The following is a 20527-nucleotide window of genomic DNA, read 5'->3' as shown; positions in this document are numbered from 1 at the left end:
TGTGCAGCAAGGGAGCGAGCGAGCGAGAGTGAGTGAGAGAGAGAGAGAGAGAGAGAGAGAGAGAGAGACAGAGAGAGACAGAGAGAGACAGAGAGAGACAGAGAGAGACAGAGAGAGACAGAGAGAGAGAGAGAAAGGATTTCAGTGGGGATGCAGCGACGATCGTACTGTTGGTATGCATATGGTTTTCACGGAGGGAATTTGCGTTGTTCTCCGCATGTACTCCGCGCAAAATTGTCGCATCTTAACGCGGCTCGTGCCTGAGGAATGTGTGAGCGACTGACTAGGTGACTATGCTTCCACACATGCAGGAGGTGGGCAGGCACCGCACATGTCTTTACTCCATATTTCTCTAAGATTGCATACACTGCCTGGTGCCACTGGAACTGCTGCAGGTCGTGGATTCCATGAACATGGAGACAGAAGCGGGCAAGCCATCCCGAGCTGTTCAGCAGTGTGGCGGTATGTCACCTCAGAAGACACCGCCAGTTGCGCAGGTAGAGACGCCAGGAGGAAGCGGTTCCCGTGCACAGACTGCAGCCAGGGCACAGGCAACGCCAGTCAGCATGTGCGCCTCTCTGCGGGGTGACGCCGGACCCTCCACCTCCCCCTCTGGGGCTGCAAGCCTGCCATCAAGTGCAAATGCTGCCCAATCTGGCAGCGCCGAGAAGGTCGCCTTGCAGGCTCCTGCCTTTGCCAGCGCCACGGCACATCTCCCTGGACCTGCAGCAATTGCCCCGACCCCTGCCCCTGCTGCAAGGATGGCTACCGGCCCCGTCCTGCCAGAACCCTGCCTCTTCAGCCCTGTCCCTCCTGGCGCGAGTGTTAGGAGCACGACACCGAACAGCTTCTGGAACCCGGAGCCCTCCTCATCAGGCATCCAGTGTGCGCAGGTTTCCGGCGGCAGCGGGGGCAGCGGCTCTCAGCATGCCAAGAAGCGTAAGCTGGAGGAGGAGCTCACCCCTGCTCCTGGCCTGCCGCCTGCTGGCACACAGACAGGAAGTTGTCAAGCGACAAAGCCCGCCCAGGGTCGGCTTGCCAGCTCCCAGGACCCGCCGCAGCCTGCCTGGAACGGCCTTGAGGGGGAAAAGGCTACAACAGCCTGGAAAACCAGCGGTGACCAGGCTCGCTCTCCAGGCGGGTCGCCTCAGAAGCCTCTCCGCAGCCCCTCTGCTCCCCTGCCGGCAGATCGGTCCATGGGGCCTTCCCCGACGCTCTTCCTGCAGCACTCAGCAACGTTGAATACCGATGGACGGAATGCAGCAGATCTCAGCAAAGGCCCTGGCAGGGCCTGCAGTCAGAACCACAAAGAGCTGGTTGCACGCAACGTTCCCGGCTCCGCTCAGCCAGGGCTCGCCGCGCAGGACGGAGAGGTTATCGATGAGAGCAGCCAAGAGCACGATTCAGAGGAGCTGCTGGGATCGCAGGTGCCGACCTGCCCCAAGCCTGCACAGTGTCCTGCAGAGCTTTGTGATCGGGAGCCAAATCGGATGGGTACCACGTCATTGTCCGCCGAGTTCCCATGCTGACACAGTTCTCCTTGTGCTGCAGCTGGGACTCTGCTCCCCTGGCCTTTCTTCGCAGTGGAAGCCAAGGAACGGTGCTGTATTGGCCGAGCAACCCCCGGCTCAGCAGAACACTCCTGAGGGCAGCCAGTCTGGTAGTTCACCCTTTCTCTGAACTCGAGCAGTCTCTGATTCAAACCCCCCTTTTCTCTTCCCTCTTGTAGCCCCCTGACTGCCTGCCCACCTGTGTGTGTGTGTGTGTGTGTGTGTGTGTGTGTGTGTCCCTCTCTAGTTGCTCACCCACTTACTCTGTCTGTGCATCCAAACGATATTGTCGGCAGTGGCTGAGACAGCATGTGCCACGCTCGTCACCTCAACCTCCTGCCTATCGTACCCTAGCTGAATCTTTGACAGGGGTGCGCTGGCCCAACGGTCAGGTCACTGATTGTTTCACGGATGCGACTGCTTGATCAGCGCCCGCAGGAAAGTCGGAGCGCCCCATGAGCTCGCTGCCAGAGCCATCATTGTCGCTCCGTGCCTTGCCATCTCCACAAGGAGGTTTGCCCCCCATCTCGTCAGCTTCAATCCAGACCGGTGTTTTAACCCCACCCACAGCCAATGCTTGTTGGCCAGCTGCCATAGGACGCCACGAACCTGGCCACTGATTCACAACATCCGTGGCTTCCGACAGGGCGTGCAGCTGCTGCGCCCCTGCCAACTGGGCAGAGCCGGGACTTAGGTGGCACTTCAGGGATTGTGGCCGCTGCCAGCAACGTCCCACCACCACAGGTTCGCTAGTAGTCCTCCTGTACTGCTTTATCTGGGGTGCAGCATGTCGCCATGGCTTGATTATGTCCTGATATTCCGCCTCTGATTCCCGCCCCGAACTTCCATTTCAGCAGATGTGATTGTTGCTACTCTGTTTCCGTCATAGATTCTTGAGCGCTGCAGCTGACCTGATGGAGCGCATGCAGGAGGAAGGGAGTCCTGAATTGGCCCGCTCTCTGCCGTCGAAGCCGCCATGGCGCCCTTGTGGCACGCCTGGTATTGGCCCACCAACACCACCACTAGAGCTTGAGCTGTTTTGAATGGCTTGAGCTCTCATCTCCTTCCTCCGGGCCATGCGCCGCTCATTTGTTGTGGCTGTCAATGCAGAGCTGCAGTGCACGGCCGAAACAGCGGCCAGTCAGACACTGCGGTCCACGGGCCCCAGCCCTCCGCACAAGTCTACTACTTCAACCGGAGACACAGAGGTGCGAATAGCTTGTACCAGTATTCACGAACTCCTCGCTGCAGTCTCCGTCTCTCTCTCTCTCTCTCTCTCTCTCTCTCTCTCACACACACACACACACACACACACACACACACAATCACTCACAGCAGGATGCCACGATGTCGGAAAGCTGCCCCTCTGTTGCTACTTGGGTTTGTGGTGTGGGGGCCGTTTCTGAGGCTGCCTGTGCACTTGTAATGCAGGTTTTAGCTCAGCCCAGCGGGGCTCTAAGTCTCTCCACCTAGGCTCTGCTGTTGCCCTGAGTTTTCGCATGCATCTAACTTATGACGGTCCATGCGTGTGGCCGTGTAACAATTATCTCCTCTACGCCGTGGCTTTGATATGTGTGCCCGTCCCTCTGCTTGTGTGTGTGTGTGTGTCACGACGGAAGTCAACCAATTTTCGCAGAAGTGATGAAAGCAACTGGTGTATGAATTGTCATGGCTGCAGACTTAGAAGCTACGCATAGGCACGTGGATGCGTGCGGCTGCATGTCTTCCAGGAATTGCCCAGGGGCGTTGGTCAGCTCACGACGTGTCCTCACGCGGGGCAGGATCCCACGCGTGCTTCAACTTTGCCAGTCACCGCCTGAGCCATCCTGTTGCAATGAACAGATTGGGAACCCAGCAAACCCTGACGCTTGACATGGTGGAAGGACCCTGTGATGCTATAGTAGCAGTTACTTTGCTAGAACTATGGATACTGTGCATGCATCCCAAGCTGGGCATAGACAGGTATAGAGGCCCAACAGAGGATACATGCACTGTACTAGGACGAGTAACTGTATGCACTGGTCGATCGCGACGGTCGGGTATGCAGGAGGCCTCCTGCGTATGTACGAGTATACGTATTTACTATGTACGTAGGTAGGGTAGGTACCCTAGGTACGGATATACGGACCATGAGTCATGACGCGTGCACCAGCTATGACGTCGCCCGTACCGCCGTACGTAGGGTCCAGTACGAGCGCGAGAAAAACAGCTCGGCCTGCGCGTGGTGTATAATAATAATATGCCCAAAACTTCGGCGCATGGCCAGCTGGTGACGTCGCCTATCGATCACTCGCCGGTGCAAAGTCAGGTGTGAGCGTCGGGCATTCCACCATCTTCTGCGTCTGCGTTGATTGGCGGCTGTGAGAGTCGACATTGTGAAGAGTGCGAGCCAGGAAATAGCTGCCAACCGGCTCCGTCGCAGATACGGGACCTCCGCGCAGCTCAGCGGCGCGGCGGTATTGACCCGCCGTACCGGAGCACCTCGAGAGTTTCTTTGACCTCCGAACATAGGTGGTTCGCAGCTCCGCCCCGCCACACGACGACGACGACCAGTGGTTTAGTGGTCAGAAGTGGAAAAGTTGGGCAAAGTGAGCGGCTGACAGCAGAGTACACACGGATCCACTCCTTTGTTTGCACCCGAACATGGTGTCAGCACCTGTCCCAGCTAGTGAACTTAAGGTGGTAACCATCTCCTATGATGAGCTCCTTGATGATGAAAAAGATATTTCTGACAAAATCGAACAGGTATGAGGTCGGCAGGACATAATCTCTCGCTGCATGCAGAAATTGTATCCTCATTCCAGACTATGCCGCAGTGACAGCAGCGAGAATTGCCTATACACTCTTGGCACATGCTTAGCGGTGGACACGCCAATCCCCCCTGCAGGCGTATGGCCAAGGGGCTCTTGGATTGATCACTGTTTCAGGGGTGCCGCAGCTGGAGGAGTTGAGGGCGAACCTGCTTCCGCTTGCACACAAGTTCGCTGTAACCCCCCCCCCCTTCCCCTGGCCCCCCTATTGCTCAGTTACACAAAACCCCCGTCGCGCGTAGCGCACACACAGAACGGCAGCCGGCTCCGCTGTCTCACTCAGCTTCCTGGTGGTGTGTTATCCCCCAGGATCTTCCCGGGAGTGTTAAGGCACGGTATGAGGACCCAGAGAGCAGCTGGTCATTTGGATGGAGCCACGGCAGAGAGATCCTGCAAGGTGGACAATCCTGGGTTCAGGAACAATGGCCGCGCGTGTCACACTCACGCTCACTACATATCAACCCTTGTCTGCTGCACCGTTGTTGCTGCAGATAACCGGCCAGACATGTACAAGGGGTCCTTCTATGCCAACCCCTGCCACGACGCCCCCACAGACGACTCAACGCTGATGAAAGATCACCCCAGCTACTGCCGGTAGGTACTTTGTTGCCAGGCCCAGAGGTTGCCTCCTTTGTACATGCTTGACACCCTCTGTGCTGCCACAGACCACTACATCATCGACAGCTTTGCAGCCCTGCTGTTCCTCAGCCCCGTATCCTCTGCACTCACGCTTTCTCGCACGCACAAACCTGCGGTATACAAGAAGGTGCTCATGCGGCTCATTCTGGCCATGGTGCCGTTGCACTGCAGTCCCAACATTTGGCCCACACAGCACCTGCCGCAACTGGAGCCGGCCTTCAAAGAGCTCGGCCAGCTTATTGTCGATGTTGGGCTCCTGATCACAGTCAGATGCGACCGGTACAGCATCCTATCCATAAGCTGTATATATCCCTGGCAACACAGTTGAACTGTGCCTGGCTAGAGGAATGTCATTTAGCGTTGACGGCGTGAATGGACCTTACCCACTCAGGTGACTGCAAGCCTGTCATGGTGGTCCAAGGACATGGCATAACCTTCTGCCACCTGCCCCCTGCTCTCCCTGGTTTGTCCAGCTACGTGCAGGGCCTCAAGCCTGATGCCAAGAGGAATAGAATTGAGGAGTGCCTTCAAAGGTCGTGCTGCCACAAGGTGCCCCCGGCCCCACCTCTCCTCAGTGGTTGAGTGGTTTCCTGCTTCATCAACAAGCCGAACAGCATATGGCAATAATCGCCAGCGCATTTGCTTACTTGGCTGTCCTGATCTGCCTGTAGGCACGTCTACTTCACTATTTCCCCCCATCAGGTCTGGAGGACTGCTCCGACGGCCAGGCACCACGGGGGAGCTGGTGTGGGCTGCACAGGTTGACTGATGCCATCTGTTTCAGCAACACTCTACTCATGGATTGGTAGATGTTCTCTGGCATGGGAAGTGACTGCAGATTGGTAACCATCCCGGGTACCTTGTTTCTGCAGGGACCACTGCTCCCTGACTGGCTTGACAGCTGCAATGTTCACATCGGGCGGGGGAAAGGTAGCAGAGAACCCAGACAGCCAGGCCGGCTTGTATGTCCAGACAAGACTGGGACACATGCAGCAAGTGCGCATCCCTGCGGACCATATTGCCTACCAGATGGGTGAAGCCACACAGGTGCACCACCATAGCAGACATGGTTTGATGAGTAGCTCGGCAGATGCCTCAACAATGCTCTCTAGTAGCCCTTCGCTCCTGATTTTGACTTTGCGTTGTGTATTGTCGGAACTGGAAGGTCATGACAGGTGGCATGCTCTGCGCCACGCCGCATTATGTTCAGGGCCCATCCCCGCATCTTGCTGGAGGTGTGCCCCCATGCTGAGCTCACTGCCCTTCAAATCTGATCAAAACCCTGTAACATGCAAGACACCATGTTCCTGGGTGCTCTGGCTGACGAGCAGTGTGGGTGGACAGGCATTGCCAGGAACACGTTTGCGGTGTTTATGCAACCGCACTGGGACGAGGTGCTGGAGCTGCCTGGTTGGGCGGACGAGGACGCTGTGTATGAGGCTGGAGGGCTGAAGGGCTGGGTGCCCGGCTGCACGTTTGGGAGTTTCACGACCAGAACCCTGGCATATTATCACTGAGTGCAGTTGCAGCGACTCGTGTCAGGAGGGAACGCAGACACCTCAGGGGTGCTCGTGAATCCATCCAGAGCCCATGTGACACATGCGCTGTCAGCTACAGCTTAGAATGATAAAAAATAATGAAATTCCATCAATGCCAAGAACAAGAGAACTTCCATAAACAGGTTCATTTTGTAACGCTAAGCTAGAAAACCAATTACTTAAATAACAGCTGAAGCATATTGAAATTTTGCCGTTGATGAATCAAAACCAATCCATGAGAATCAAGATGAAAACTATTGTACAGTAAGAAACTGATGCACAAGCTGTACGGCCCGACAACGAGTACGAGTACCTCTCTAGAATCTAGGGTGTAGATCTATATCATATATCCTCTCGAGGATAGGGTAGGTACCCTAGGTAGTATGTGCGGTAGGTACCCTACCCTGCCCTACCCCTTTCACACAGCACAACTAGATCATGCAAGGCATACCCTGCCCTCTCTAGGATAGGTACCTAGGGAACACTGGCCTATAATATATCACAGCCATGCGCATGCACATGCCACTCGTACTCGTACTTGTACATATACCTTTTAGACCTTATCACCATACTGACGTACAACCACCAGTTGGCAGAGGCAACACATGGGTTCTCCATTGACCTGTCAGCTGATCCACGTGGCGTGTAAAGTTTCCGGCGCATTAATTATACCGGCCGAAGTGCTCAGTATGGTACGGCCTCTCAAAGTTGGACTTAATTACTCCCATATGACGTGTACTTGCAGCATCCTTGCTGTTTCTGACTTGCACGCGTAGGCCGTACCTACCTAGACTCTAGAGAGAGAGTCGCCCTCGAGGGCGACGTACTATCTATGCATCTACAACCTACAGGTGACAACTGACATGATACTGCAGTGTGGCTATAGCCTATATCGCCCATCGGCTATCGCCTATCGCTGTACTGAGTGTAGTACAGGCCGGGGATTTTGATATATTGTTTCATCGTTTTCCCGGAACGTCCTCCCTACTCCAGAGAGTCTACCCTAGCGAGGCCCTAGGTTACTAAAGGCCCTAGAGAGACTACAGTACCCTAAGTACTGTACTCGTGTATGCAGCCGACTACATACCCTAGCTTATCATTGGCCGACCCTGGCCGACCTGATATACAAATAACCACAGTATCGTTGGTAGGGTACCCTAGGTAGCATGAAACGTTCGCTAGTGGCATTCAGGAGTCGCCAGTCGGCAGTCGCCCATCGGCAATCACTCATCCCCAGACCGGCGATCGCTGCTAGTAGGATTTAAATTATTGATAATAATGTGGTTTATAGTTTATTCTAATTTCTACTACTACGGGCTAAGAATTAAATCTAATGTGACGGTTTGAGTGTACCTGCATGTTGGCTGTTTGCACACAGTACACAGAAATGTCCGTTACAGGTACTCAAATATTTCCAAGATTTCACTTACGAAATTTGAGGTCGGAGTACATTGTTGAATTGAAAAGAAAGATTATTAATAAATAATAAAATAATAATGAATTTGTTTTAATAATTCATGTGCATTCGAATTGCGACAGTCGACTCGCACTATTTTACTAGACTATATTTTATTATTATGGCTCTACCGGCTATAGCCTATATCTATGCAGGCAACTCGATGAGCTTCCAAGCCAGGCATGTTCGAAAATATAGAATTTCCAAGTTCAAGATGCCCGGCCTGCCCGTACGATTCCTAACCAGGCGCGCGCGGGTCACCGGGAAATTTTGGATACCGATCCTGTTTTAGGAACCAACCTGAGCTCCTGGGGTTTGGACGTTTGGACCCCCCCCCCCCCCCCTTTTCAAACTGTTAAGCTACCTACCCTACCTACTGAGTGGGTTTCTATGTACCATATAATTAGAACTTCTCGATCCGTACCGCTCGACTCGAACAGATTACAGATTCCTCAAGCAAAGAATAATCCCCAGTTTTTGCAGCCCAACGTACGCCGGACTGAAGGATAGGGTACCCTACTAGGCCCTAGACCAGGCCCCGGCCCTCCTGTAACTATCCCGTCACTAGGCCCTAGCTCACAGGAACGCGCGCGGCGCTCAGTCAGCTTCATGTCCTGCAACAAGTGACAACTGACAAGTGACATCACTGACATGGCGTACATCTCGGACTACCAGTGCGTGATCTCTCGTACGAGTATTGGATTAGCGATAGGCTATGGCCCGTGGTTCACGCAAGCCTTCCACCATTCCCACAGCTCGGAAGACACACTTCCCACAAAACCCGACGAGCCTTTGGGAGGATAACTACATCCTGCACTCGCCCTATTTTGTGGTTCTGTTGTCGAGCGAGGTTAACTCAGGCGGCTTCCCAAGTCGGTGGAAGTTTTCCATCCTGTGGCCGGTAAGTCAATTGGCGCTAGACTTGCAGCGCGCAAGTGCAGCTCGTGTGCTGAACGTATGCTAGTCGCCGAGGCGAGATATGCAATACACAGATCGGTGTTCATAGGAATTGCATTTGACATACGGAACAATTTGCTATTCTCCCTCGCCATCCTTGCAGCCGGAGGGTTGAACACCCGTCGTTTCGGTCCTGAGTGCGCAATGCGTCTGGGCTTTGCCTTCGTCGCCCCATAGCCGATAGAGCTTCGTGTCGAGAGTTACAGAACAGACGCCGCCTCGCCGCGACTCGGCAACAGTTCATAAACGAAGTAATAGCATGTGGTCGCAACCCGGGGTTCGTTTCTTGGTCTTAACTCGAAATGAACGCTTGCAAGGAAGTCTCCCCCCTTATCCGGCCGCCTAATATTGGATACAAGACTATAATACGGCGGCCGGTAAGTGTTTGTCATGGGATTGCAGATGGTACTTGACGTGTCGTGTTGCAGCATTGCCGCGTCAGAGCGGACGCTCCGAAACGACCACGGCTATTCTGGGTGCTTCTCTGGCGCCGTGAATCGTCTCGCTATGCGCGTTACTCGCATCCTATTCATGATTGTGAGGTGTTGACTCCCATCCATCCACCGATGTATCCGTTCGTCCTTGCTTCCGAAGCACGGAAACTCCTCATTTCGATCTTTCCGGAACACCGCTGTCACGGAAGGCTATCTCTATCCGTGACAACCTGGGACGGACGGTACCATGCGTTTTGCTTTCGCAGCAATGATAGATCACAGTCCTGATGCTCGACAATGGCAAATGCCGCTTGGTACCTGGCGTGCCCTTGTGATGCAGACGTAGCAGGTCATCTGCTTTAGACCGCCGAACCGACAACTCAGCCCACGTCTTGCGCCAACACTAACAGGTACCGCGGCCCTCGGCAGACTATACTCGCCCTCGAATTGGTGCTTGGAATACACGCTGCACTACTACCATGACCGGAAACACGACCATCCTTCATAGGCCACGTCTGGGTGCTCATCCGCTCGGAAAGAGCGCCCCTCGTATGTCAATGTTCGGACCTCAAGACTGTGTAGAAGCTTTGGTGGAGATGAGAGCGTACAGCGGGAGGCCTTTGACCACAGGCCTGGAGCTCTCTGTCATCCAGGCAAGCATCTACCAGTGTCCTGTACACAACTTTACTCGTTCACGCTGGCTGACTGCACGCCCTAGGGGGTTCTCTTTAGCTCTGGTCTGCTGCAGTGCCTCACCCCTTTCGGTGAAAAAAGCAAACCTACCGTGAAAAAAGCAAACCTACAGCGACAGCGGGGCTACGAAAGAGTTCCCCCGTGCAAGTCCCATTTATGGCCGAGCATGCATCGCTGGTAATCGCCTCACTTCGTCCTGGCATACTGCGGAGACTGGCTAACTAGGTCGAATTTGACCCACTGCAGGAATTTGCAGCCAATGATCCTCTTCTTGTGACAAGCATTGAGCAAGCTTCAGCAAAACACAAATCCCTGCGTCAGAATGGAGGATCCTGTGGCTACTGGGAGTGGGCAGAGCTTCTGAAGGCACCAGAGGCCGACGTTGTGAAGGCCATGAGTGCTGACTTCTTGAACTTCTACACTGTCGACGCACTGCAGCCGTATGTGCCACTGGTCACCAATGGGCCTTGGATCGTAACGGCACACGGTGCAGTGCTTCACGACTGCGGCGGGTACGGCATGATGGGCCTGGGACAAAACCCCCCAGAGATCCAGCAAGCCATAGGCGAGCCACAAATGATGGCGAACATTATGACTCCCAGCTTCTCCCAGGCTGCCTTCGGGAAGGCAATCCGGGAGGAAGTTGGACATGCTCGAAAGGACGGGGAAAGCCCTTACAGCAGCTTTGTTTGCTTGAACAGCGGATCAGAGGCTGTGTCCTTTGCGCTTCGGGTGGCTGACATTCACGCCAAAAAGCAGATCGACGAAGGCGCTCACTGCGGCCGAAAGTGTGTATTTGTGTCGCTCAAGGTGCTTCACGCTGTACCAGCAATGTTGAACGATAAGAGCCTCATCTGCTGCATGCCGATCACGTTTCGCGATCGGTTCTCCATGCGGATAGGCCTTGCCATGCCGGAGTCCAGGAGATCAAACTTCTGAGATCGAAATCCTCTCCACTGCTTGCCTGCAGGGATCCTTCCATGGCCGCACGGATGGACCGGCGCATGCGTCTGACTCCACTAGACAGAAGTACGAGGCTCATCTCAGCAGCTTCCACCAAAGAGGCGCAGACGATCTGCCTTTCACAATCACCGTGGAGCCAAACAACGTCCAGGTACACCCAGCTGTCATACTGTTCTGGATAGTCCTGTGTCTCATCCATCGATGTGAGCGCTTTTTAGAATCAGTGGCCGTCGCGACAGCCGTCCAAGCCTTGTACCCAATCTGACCACGAGTTGGCCGTTTCATCAGGATCTGGAGGCCACATTTGCCAGGATGGAACGGGATAACCTGCATGCACAGGCAATGCTCTTTGAGCCTGTCATGGGCGAGGGCAACCCTGGTGTATCCATTACCCGTGAATTCTATGATGCCGCCCGGAGGTTGACAAAGGAGCACCACAGCCTGTTGCTTGTCGACAGTGTCCAGGCGGGGCTCCGAACTCAGGGGACCCTCTCCATTGTTGACTACCCCGGCTTTGAGGACTGTGAGGCACCCGACTTCGAGACCTGGTCAAAAGCCATAAATGGCGGGCAGTTCCCTCTCTCCATTGTGGCTTTGAGCGAGAGCGCTGCATCATCCTATGTCAGGGGCCTTTATGGCAACTCCATGACTGCAAACCCACGAGCACTCGATGTTGCCACTGCCGTCCTCAAGCAAGTCACATCAGAGCTCCGCGAGAACATCCGGGCTCGCGGGGTCCAGATGAAGACTGAGCTACAGCAGCTTCAGGTAAGATGTGAGGGGAGCTCGGTGCTTGCCCAGAAAGGAGTCAGCGGGGTTGCGGAAGTGTGGCACCAATTGGCTGTGCGCCATCAGCCACTGGAGCCCTGGTATGTACTTGCATCAGATCGCAGACATGCTGATCATGCCACGGTGCTGACTCGGAAACGGATCTGCATTGTCAGGTTGATTTTCCAACTGTGGTGAAGAACGTCACAGGCACAGGGCTGCTGCTTGCCCTCCACATCAAAGAGAATATCCCTGTTGTTGGGAGAGATGGCCTGGAGCAGGAGTGCAGAAAGAGAGGCCTTGGCGTCATCCATGGCGGGAAGAACGCTCTCCGGTTCACCCCCTGGTTCCGCATCACCCCTCGGGAGGTGACACTGGTAGTTGAAACCCTGCGGGGAGTCCTCACGAGGTGGGTATCACCGGATACCGCGCCAGTATCCCATGCCATCCCTACGTCTGCTGGCACTACACAAGTAGGAGCAAAGGTCAACACTGCCGCCACCCACTCAGGAGGTGCCAAATCCATTCCTGCTGCATTGAAAGTTATTGTGGAGAACTATCTCTCAAAGACTCCATCAGCAGTGGCAGCGATGCGATGCATTGCGGGACACACGGAGACCGACAGCCTGGGCTACAACTCTATTCCTATCGACCATCTTGCTTTCAGAACTTTTGCCGTCCCAGGTCGAATGTGCGGCATTGACTCTGCAGCTTCCTTTTGGGAAGGCCTGGGATATCGCCGCAGCGAGGAGACACTCCACTTTCCTGATAAATGCCTTCGCTCCAAGTGGCTGTCACCACCCATAGAGCTCCTCCAGATTCCTGGGGGTTGCCCGGCGCCACGAGTCTTCATCTCAGAAGTCATTGTCGATGAGCTGCCGAGAGCTGCGCAGCTAATCATCAAGAAGTACGTGAACGCAGAACACATCACCGCTGATCGAGCCAAGGAGGCCATGCTGACAGATGGTGGCAACTCCCATGAGGCTTCAACGTGGCCACAAGTCTCCTTGGATGATTACCTGTCCCTCAGGTCCATCAACCCTGTGGCAGCCTGGACTTTGCTTCATGGCTACTCACTCAACCACATGGCTGTTGCGGGCCATTGGCTGGAAGACCCACAGTTGGAGGGCTTGAATGACAAGTACGGCTCACGCAAGAAAGAGTTCTGGTGTTTCCTGCAGTCTTTGCTTGTCTAGCAGTCGGGTTGAAGTTCTGCACCGCAAGCTCTCCCTTCTCCCCTTCCCCTCGGTTCTCAATCTGTGATTGTTGGACTTGCAGACTGATCGAAGCCGGGATTGCCCTAAACAATGATGGGGATCTGATCAAAGTGAGCCCAGACGGCCGCCTCAAGCAGAGCAGCAGCTACTCTGACTCCATCCAATTCAAGTTTGTGGACGGCCAACAACTACAAGTGCCGGGCTCTTACATCGAATTCGTTGAGCGAGTGGTGCTTCCTCAGTACGAGAGCGTGCCTCGCTCTCAGCGCACTGAGCAGCAGTATCGAGATGGCTTTGAGGCCGCCAACGCCACACACATATTCACAAGCACAAACAATGTGCAGTAGGGGTGCAGCAGTGGCAGTTGATCAAGACTACTGGATGATCAGACGCGCTGACCTCGCTTGACAACATTGTTGACCGCAGAATGTGGAGTTGTATATATGAGTTGGTAACCTGCTATATATTGCAAAGTGACTTATTTCTCCCAGCCCTGCTCCCATGTTCATAATCTCCCGTCTGTCCCACACACATGCAGTTTGCCTTTAGCTGAGGGCTCTGCATGCATGCTGTACTAACCGCCAAGGGCCCCCTGTCCATTCACCCACACCGGACATTTTTGTAAGCAGACTTGGCGCCATTCCGACATGCTGAAATCCTGTGACGATGTCTGCAGCGTTGAGATCCTGTGGCAATGGATTGGTAGCTGTGACGACCTGCTAGGTAGGCCTTTGGCCACGCTGCAGAACTCGGTATGCTTTGGTGAGGTCGGCGACAACTTATGATTTGGGACCTGCAGCATCATTTAGACCTCCAATAACGTCATGTGCGTTGGGCTCAATACATCTGACAGAGGAGGATAACCATCATATACGCACCTCACCACGCGCATGTGTACGCCCAGTAGACATGTAGACATGTGCACTGCGATACAACCCATGGCATGCACAGGAGCTGCAACTAGCTGCAGAATGGCTTAAATAAAGATACAGGGCACTGTGATCAGACCTGTGTACAGGTATTCACCCAGCCAAATCTAGGCCGGCCATGCCATGGCCAATGGACAAAGCTATGCCCGGTCGGGGGGTAATTTATGGGAGTCTGAGAGCTACACTGGGCAGTTGTCCATTGTACAGTTGGCATAGGGCACCATGTTGGCTATGGTGTTCTCCAGACGCAGGTCATGAATTGCCATGAAAGAACCTTGATCATGCTATTTTGACGAACCTGCAGAACAGCATCAGGCTCTGCTGGCGCGCCGCGAGGCGGCTGTTCGCAATCTACGTGGGACTGCGGTGCACTGGGCCTGGCTGGACATGTGGCCTGTTCATGCCTCTTCCACATCAACGGATTTCTGTGACACTGCTGGCAGCAGCTCAGGCACTGTTGCAGCAGCTGCTGGAGCTGCATCCTTTGCTGACTTGATAATCCCTTCAGCAGTGGCAGCCTGGCTTGCGTGCTTTCCTCGGCGAACCAACATGGAGGATGCAATGATCAGAAGAACCCCGAGGGCAGCGCAGCAAGCGGCAAGGACTGCTGCAAGGGGTGAGAAGGTTGGGCAGCCAGCATCAGAGAGGTCTCCACTTGGACGGTTGAGCACCACGGTACCGGGTTGGTGCACCAAGGCGGCAGCTGGGACATCCAGTCTCATGAGGCACTGCTCTGTTAGATCGCACACCCTCTCTAGCGGGTTCAAGAACACGTCCTCGCAGAAAGAGTCCATCACGGTGTAGCCGTCAGTGGCGCCTGGGTCGAAGCGATGGCACTCAACTGTGCGGCGCTGTGACCCACACGCCCCAGTGCAGTTGCTCCACTCATTGTACTTCCAGTTGTAGTACGTCTCTCCCTCTTCGGTGAAGATGATTGGCTCCACATCCCTCCAGGGCTCCAGGCCTGTGGAACGTGCCTGGACATCGTAGTCATCGAACTTCTTCGTTGCCTTCTCGATTAGCTTGCAGTACTCCTTCATGTCTCCTCCGTCTGTGAAGTGGACACCATCTCCCAGGACATTCTTCCTGAACTTTCCATCATCCAGGACGAAGTCCTCGAAGTCCACGGAGCTGATGCACTTGTCCTCGTTGTCCTTAACCCACTTCTCGACGATTTTGTTGGTCTCGACCACGCATTCGTACAAATCCTGCTTCTTGAACTTCTCTCCCTCCCAGTCCTTCTTGTCGTCATCGGCGGGCAGGATCTTCTGCACGACCACCGCGGAGTGTGGAGAGTAGTACTTTACCGCCTTGACGGTGCGAATGATCGCATCAGCTACCATTTCAATTGGGTAGTCTTCCTGGCAATCATTTATACCGATCGCAACGTATACAATTTGGGGAGCCAGATCGCTCTCAGAAAAGATCCAGTCCGTCATGGCGACGAGTCCTCGGGATGTGAGCTCTGCGAGCGCACAATCACGGAAAATTGAGCGACGTTGTTTTCAGTCTTATCCATCCAACCACTCCGACAACCAAACTGTCACCCGTACATATCCCGTTACGCAAAGCAATGTCGTGTCGTAGCTGGGCGGGCCGCACTCACGTCCAATGCCAAAGTTGAGCCCCTTCTTGTCGTAATCGTCATAGATTTTCTTAGTGCACTTCTCCTCCTTCCCCCAGTCGCGCGTGATGGAGTCGCCCAGATACAGCGCCCGGGTCTGGGTTGCACACATGCGGAGCAGATAGCCACTTAGTTTGTAGATGGTAGACATAAATGAACAGTGTCACGGCACAGTCGCCCTCACTGCCCCCTCCAACTCTGTCACGCGCCAATCAAAGCCTCACCTTGTCTCCGTAGCGTTTAGCCAGGCGCATGTTCTTCTTGGCGTGGCGATTTCTGTCTTTCAAGTCCTTCCGCTCCCCCTTGCCAATGTCTGGCTTCTCGTCAAACCCGCTGCAGCCTTTGGCCGACTTGTCGTTCCGGCCGCGACGCTTGTCGTCATCATCATCGTCGCCGCTGCTCTCTTCGTCGTCATCCCCTTTCTGGACAGTGAGATCCACAGTCGGCCGCATGGCCTTGAAGTCTTCATCTTGGTCACCAAAGAAGTCCTCATCCCTGATGAGAAAGGTAGTTAGACTGCAGGATTGACAGTCCTCGCCCAAAAGGGACTCTTCACAAGCGCGGGCGCATTCGGGGTCGTCTACAGCAGTTGCAGACGACTGGCTTGCGATCAATAGTATTGCAGCGAGAATGTAGAGGATCCTTGAGCGTGCCATGGTGATGGGATGAATGGGCACAGGATCCTGACAACGACCGACGGATCGCGAACAGTGCGCGATCATTGTGACTGCCTGACCTCAGGGCCCCAGCTAAGACAGGCCATGAAGCTCGGCGATCCGGACAAATTCAGAGCCGGCGACCGTGGTCCGAGGTGTGTAATACTTACCGCCTCTATCTAGAGCTAGACAGACCTGCGCTGCGTAGTTCGTACATAGCTAGGTAGGGTACATGTGCATGGCTCAAATAGATTACAACGTATACATATAGCAGGTGTAACGGGTACGTACCAAAGACCGTTATTCCAATAGCTAGCTCCTCTACCTACCCGCCCTCCCTACCTACCTACCTAATAACTCTCTAGCTGCAGCTGAGGTCAGGCCTGTAATCACCCTGTCAGCTCTAGAGCTACCTCTAGCTTGTCCCTCTCTCGAGAGATGGTCAGTGCGTCCTGCGAGTACGAGTAGGCCTACGATCAATATATACACTTTATATTACATACTACTACACAATGGTTTTAATTCATGTACCAATTGTACTCGTACTGGACATATTTGACATAATATTCTATAAATTCTCATAGAGCGGTTGACTGTTGGGGGTTGGATGCATATTATTATGCCACAGCCCACATGTGGTCCAGGTGGAGCGTGATTCGTGAACTGAGCTCTGCCCTCTGGCGGCTCTGGGCAAACGATTTTTTTTACGACCTGGAGGGTAGGACATAAATAGCAGCGATATTACACCGTCATACAGGAATATTTCTGTCCAACATTTGGAGCAGTCAACAAACTGTCAACCGTCGAGCTGTCCACTGCACTGGACACCGGATTGGGGATTTCACTCTCCGGATCATCACCAGGCGCGGCCGGTACCCTAGGCAGGAAGGGTGGGGTCTAGCTAGGCGTGTAGTAGGGAGATAGCAGCTAGCTAGGTTATAGGATCTAGGGATCGAGTACGCACACGGGGCCGGGCCGGCGGGTTGTAATCACATTCGTCATGGTCCAGGATCAAGCAAGGACAGTTTCATCCCTGCATGGCCTGGCACCAATGCATGTATGAGCAGTGAGCACCAACATGTCATGCGGAATTATCGGCTGTTACCATGGCATTTAACTTGAACTCAGCCAGTTCCTCACCCCTGGACTTACAGCAAAACTGAACCCTGCAGTCGGCATTGGTAGCTACTGTAGAGGCTCTAGCTAGACACCCTCTCTGCTGTGCTGTGCTCAGTCATTTGTTTATGAAAGAGAGGCATGGTTCTGACACTGAGGGAGCTGTGCATGAGAACCGTGAAGCGATGGCTGTCATTTTCGACAGTGCTTCCAGTCCTGGACTTCGCAAAATCCGTAAGTTGCACTAAATATTGCATTGGCTTGCTTGGGTCAAATGGCATCACAAAACCACGGTGCCCACTTTGTACTTTCCAGCACAATGATGCTGGGCTAAAGCTGATGACTTGAGCTGCGTGCCATGGCAGCCCAAAAAGGTCACATAACACTACAGGGCCATCTAGCCGGAAGTGGCGCCAGGGGGGGGGGGGGGGGGGGGGGGGGCGCTGAATTTGAGGGATGCCAAGTGTCATGATATCCTTTGTTTATCAGGTACAGTGTGCAGACATATCGTGTCACTGCGGAGCGAGGGAGCTGCAATCTGCATGTGAATCTTTTGAGCACGCTACGCCTCCCAACTAACACAACATCTCGGGCAATGTCTGGAACGCAGAACTGCATGCCGGACAGTCCGAAGATAGTCGCCCAGTGTCAACAGTTTATTCAGGTGTGGTCTGATGACAAGCTCTGTGTTGCTGTTGTACTGACACAAACGCTGCCCTGAGGATGGATTCGATTTCATTGATAGTTCACTATTTACACAGCCCCACAGGTTTGTACCTTTCGCTATACCCCGCCACCGTCAATGGTAACGGTGCCGGCTAGAGGGCATGGCCATGACAGAGCATGCATAGCATTCTCTGGAGCACATTCCTGACGGTCGCCTGTGCACAATGAAGGACACATTTTCTGTGCTGCACGAGCTCCATGGCCGGGAAGCACTCATAGCAGCTATTGGTGTCGAAATGTGATTCCCATGCAGCCACCTTAAGTTGTACCGATGAACATGACTTGACAACACCCTGTGCCCGTGCATCTTGTCCTGTGCTGCAAAGTAACCAGGAGCATGCATCTGTATAATACTGCACAGGCTTCATCACCTTCCCTGCACCGCCCGCCAGAGAGCTGACCTGGTATTTGCTGAGCCTGCAGGGTAGATTGCCTACTGAAAGAAGCCGAAGAAACTGCAGCGTGGAAGCATCGTAAGCAGCTTTCCGTTGGCAGGGTGGTGGAGTGTGGAGTTCCCAGTAGCCTTGAGCCCGGTAAGTGCACCCACGTATAGCTCTCATCCTGCTGTCAACATATCAACTCTAGAGGTCCTGTAGGACTGAGAAGTGTCTGGATTGAGGACTAACACACTGGATGCGAAAAAAAACGCAGCTGCGTCGCTCCCGGACCATGACCGACCAGAACCCCACTGTACTACCACACATCCCTACAAAGCGCTGATACAAGGGCAAATCTGGCCTGCTGACGTGGTACGTGGGCGTTGTATCACCCATATCTTTCTTGTCCCAGTGAGACTGGTCAGGGCTGGCGTACGTACACATCTCATTGATGTTTCGGTGGAAACATCGCGGCCATGCGGCTTAACGGCCATGATGTGATGCACGCAGATCCCTGAACGACGGGAAAGCTACCTGTCTGATGAAGAATTCACACATGTCTTCAAGTTGACAAAAGCTGAGTTCTCAGCGCTACCAAAGTGGCGGCAGAAGCTCCTGAAGCAAGATGCCAGGCTCTTGTAGAAGCTGCACACTGATTGCGGCATGCAATGCAATTTGTGTGGACAGGCAGAACTGCAGGATCGCTACTGGTCTTGGATTGCAAGATGCCCTGTCCAAATTGGCTGCCTACAGCAGGGATCACAGCCTTTGCGGCTTAAAGATGATTACCGCCTTCGTGGTCTGAGCAACTGCGACCGTAGCCGGTGGGTTGGTGTGAACGTGGCCGCGTGGGATTGCCATTCGCTACTCAACGCCCCTACCTACCAATCAAATCCCTTGATTCGATTCTGTACATACGCCTCTTCTCTGTATACACTCCACCGACACAGTCAGTTCATGCTGAAGATGGAAATTTTGTCTGTTGTGTCGGCGATGTACAAATTCTCTGCGCCCTCATTTCGGGTAGCAATCCAGTTCACCTGTGGCCAACAACGTCCAATATGGTGTTTCAGACACACAGCACTCCCAGCGCAGGCAAAACTGAGCCATTTCGAATGCAAATTGACATACACACCTTGCCCCCTATATGCTGGCAGTGTAGAACGGTTTCACCACGACCATCTGGGCTTGCATGTTTGGATGAGTCAGCTTCAGCATTAGTCGCCTGCGCCCTAGGACACGCATGGGCAAGTGCCAGGGTGTTCGATATCTTATGACCATGCAACCCAGCATTGCACTGGCCACTCGCCAATTGCCTAAGAAATCACATGGGCTACCAGGACTCAACCGAGGACATGAATCAGGACTGGAATGTCTTCTGTCAAAACACACACTTGGAAGTGCCAGGTACTGTGTGTGTATGTGTGTGTGTGTGTGTGTGTGTGTGTGTGTTGTGGAAGGTGGGGCGGGACGGGGGGGTTGGGGGGGGGGGGGGGGTTAAGTACCTGTCCAAATCCCAGAGGATAACACGGCAGTCGTTTCCCCCAGACAGGACTTGCCCCCCCGTAGACCATTGAGGGAAAGTCCTGTCAGCCCAAAAAGACCACCATGGTCAGCTACAGGCTGCTACAAAGCCCCTGAATGTTGGCTCAAACCGCAAATGGTGAGTCTACTCAGACAGAAAGGCCCACTCACACATGCGCAGCCGCTGAGGTGTGGCCCCCGGCCGCTCTATCCAAAGTGCACACCAGTCCCGGCCGGTTGGCATCTGGTTGTGCACTGGTGCTCGCTGCATACTCCTGGTCCATAGATGCACGATTCTTTTTTGATGACCCACGGGAAGGAGCCTGATGGGCGAAGCGAGCGGGATTCAGAGCATTGCATTCCCTGTCACTGTCATCCTACCAGATGTTGAGGATGACATGCGAGAGAGACTATGGGAATGTCCGCAGGACACACACCTTCACAGGCTTGGGGGCAATGTCTGCATCGTATACGGCAACCGTTCCGTCGCCGAGAGCAGCAGCGACCAACCGGCAGAACGGCCGCTTGTCTGTCTTGGGCCCGGCAATGG

At 54.1% G+C, this 20527-nt stretch overlaps 3 protein-coding genes and 1 long non-coding RNA gene across 4 annotated transcripts; 3 read left to right on the top strand and 1 right to left on the bottom strand.

Annotated features, from left to right (window-relative positions):
- Positions 1–413: 413 nt before the first annotated feature.
- On the top strand, positions 414–3023 carry LOC142357747 (uncharacterized). Its single transcript, XM_075409290.1, has 7 exons — positions 414–1427; positions 1552–1660; positions 1980–2063; positions 2197–2294; positions 2480–2549; positions 2661–2758; positions 2982–3023. Exons 1-7 carry the CDS (start codon positions 414–416, stop codon positions 3021–3023), a joined length of 1515 nt encoding a protein of 504 aa, XP_075265405.1.
- A 1169-nt stretch (positions 3024–4192) lies between these two features.
- LOC142357745 (uncharacterized) lies at positions 4193–6703 on the top strand. Its single transcript, XM_075409288.1, has 10 exons — positions 4193–4295; positions 4438–4536; positions 4670–4757; positions 4852–4954; positions 5171–5278; positions 5473–5548; positions 5671–5759; positions 5872–6046; positions 6165–6234; positions 6344–6703. The coding sequence occupies exons 1-10, from the start codon at positions 4194–4196 to the stop codon at positions 6514–6516; spliced, it is 1083 nt and encodes a 360-aa protein (XP_075265403.1). The 5' UTR covers position 4193; the 3' UTR covers positions 6517–6703.
- Positions 6704–8708: 2005 nt separating this feature from the next.
- Positions 8709–13625, top strand: LOC142357746 (uncharacterized). The gene is made up of 8 exons (XM_075409289.1): positions 8709–8894; positions 9379–9518; positions 9893–10058; positions 10324–10887; positions 11048–11191; positions 11329–11808; positions 11985–12949; positions 13087–13625. Exons 1-8 carry the CDS (start codon positions 8709–8711, stop codon positions 13370–13372), a joined length of 2931 nt encoding a protein of 976 aa, XP_075265404.1. The 3' UTR covers positions 13373–13625.
- Positions 13626–19211: 5586 nt separating this feature from the next.
- Positions 19212–20039, bottom strand: LOC142357748 (uncharacterized). The gene is made up of 3 exons (XR_012761695.1): positions 19959–20039; positions 19589–19685; positions 19212–19493 (listed from the first exon to the last, which is right to left on the bottom strand). It is a non-coding gene; the product is annotated as an uncharacterized LOC142357748 (long non-coding RNA).
- Between the last annotated feature and the right edge of the window lie 488 nt (positions 20040–20527).

Source organism: Convolutriloba macropyga, unplaced genomic scaffold, assembly GCF_964194025.1.
Source record: "Convolutriloba macropyga unplaced genomic scaffold, txConMacr16.3 SCAFFOLD_4646, whole genome shotgun sequence".
NCBI classification, from domain to species: Eukaryota; Metazoa; Xenacoelomorpha; order Acoela; family Convolutidae; genus Convolutriloba; species Convolutriloba macropyga.
The sequence above is the reverse complement of the archived record's forward strand: the minus strand, read 5'-3'. Positions and strand labels throughout refer to the sequence as shown.

Bases quoted from the DNA above. Each gene is read 5' to 3' on its own strand.
- LOC142357747 (XM_075409290.1), top strand. From the start codon at position 414: ATGGAGACAGAAGCGGGCAAGCCATCCCGAGCTGTTCAGCAGTGTGGC. The intron at 1,661-1,979 runs GTAGTTCACCCT...CTGCTTGATCAG, and splicing joins TCCTGAGGGCAGCCAGTCTG to CGCCCGCAGGAAAGTCGGAG. The intron at 2,064-2,196 runs GTTTGCCCCCCA...GGCTTCCGACAG, and splicing joins CTTGCCATCTCCACAAGGAG to GGCGTGCAGCTGCTGCGCCC.
- LOC142357745 (XM_075409288.1), top strand. From the start codon at position 4,194: ATGGTGTCAGCACCTGTCCCAGCTAGTGAACTTAAGGTGGTAACCATC. The intron at 4,758-4,851 runs GTGGACAATCCT...TTGTTGCTGCAG, and splicing joins CGGCAGAGAGATCCTGCAAG to ATAACCGGCCAGACATGTAC. The intron at 5,549-5,670 runs GTGCCCCCGGCC...ATCTGCCTGTAG, and splicing joins AAAGGTCGTGCTGCCACAAG to GCACGTCTACTTCACTATTT.
- LOC142357746 (XM_075409289.1), top strand. From the start codon at position 8,709: ATGGCCCGTGGTTCACGCAAGCCTTCCACCATTCCCACAGCTCGGAAG. The intron at 8,895-9,378 runs GTAAGTCAATTG...GTCGTGTTGCAG, and splicing joins AGTTTTCCATCCTGTGGCCG to CATTGCCGCGTCAGAGCGGA. The intron at 10,888-11,047 runs GTGCTTCACGCT...GCTTGCCTGCAG, and splicing joins GTGTATTTGTGTCGCTCAAG to GGATCCTTCCATGGCCGCAC.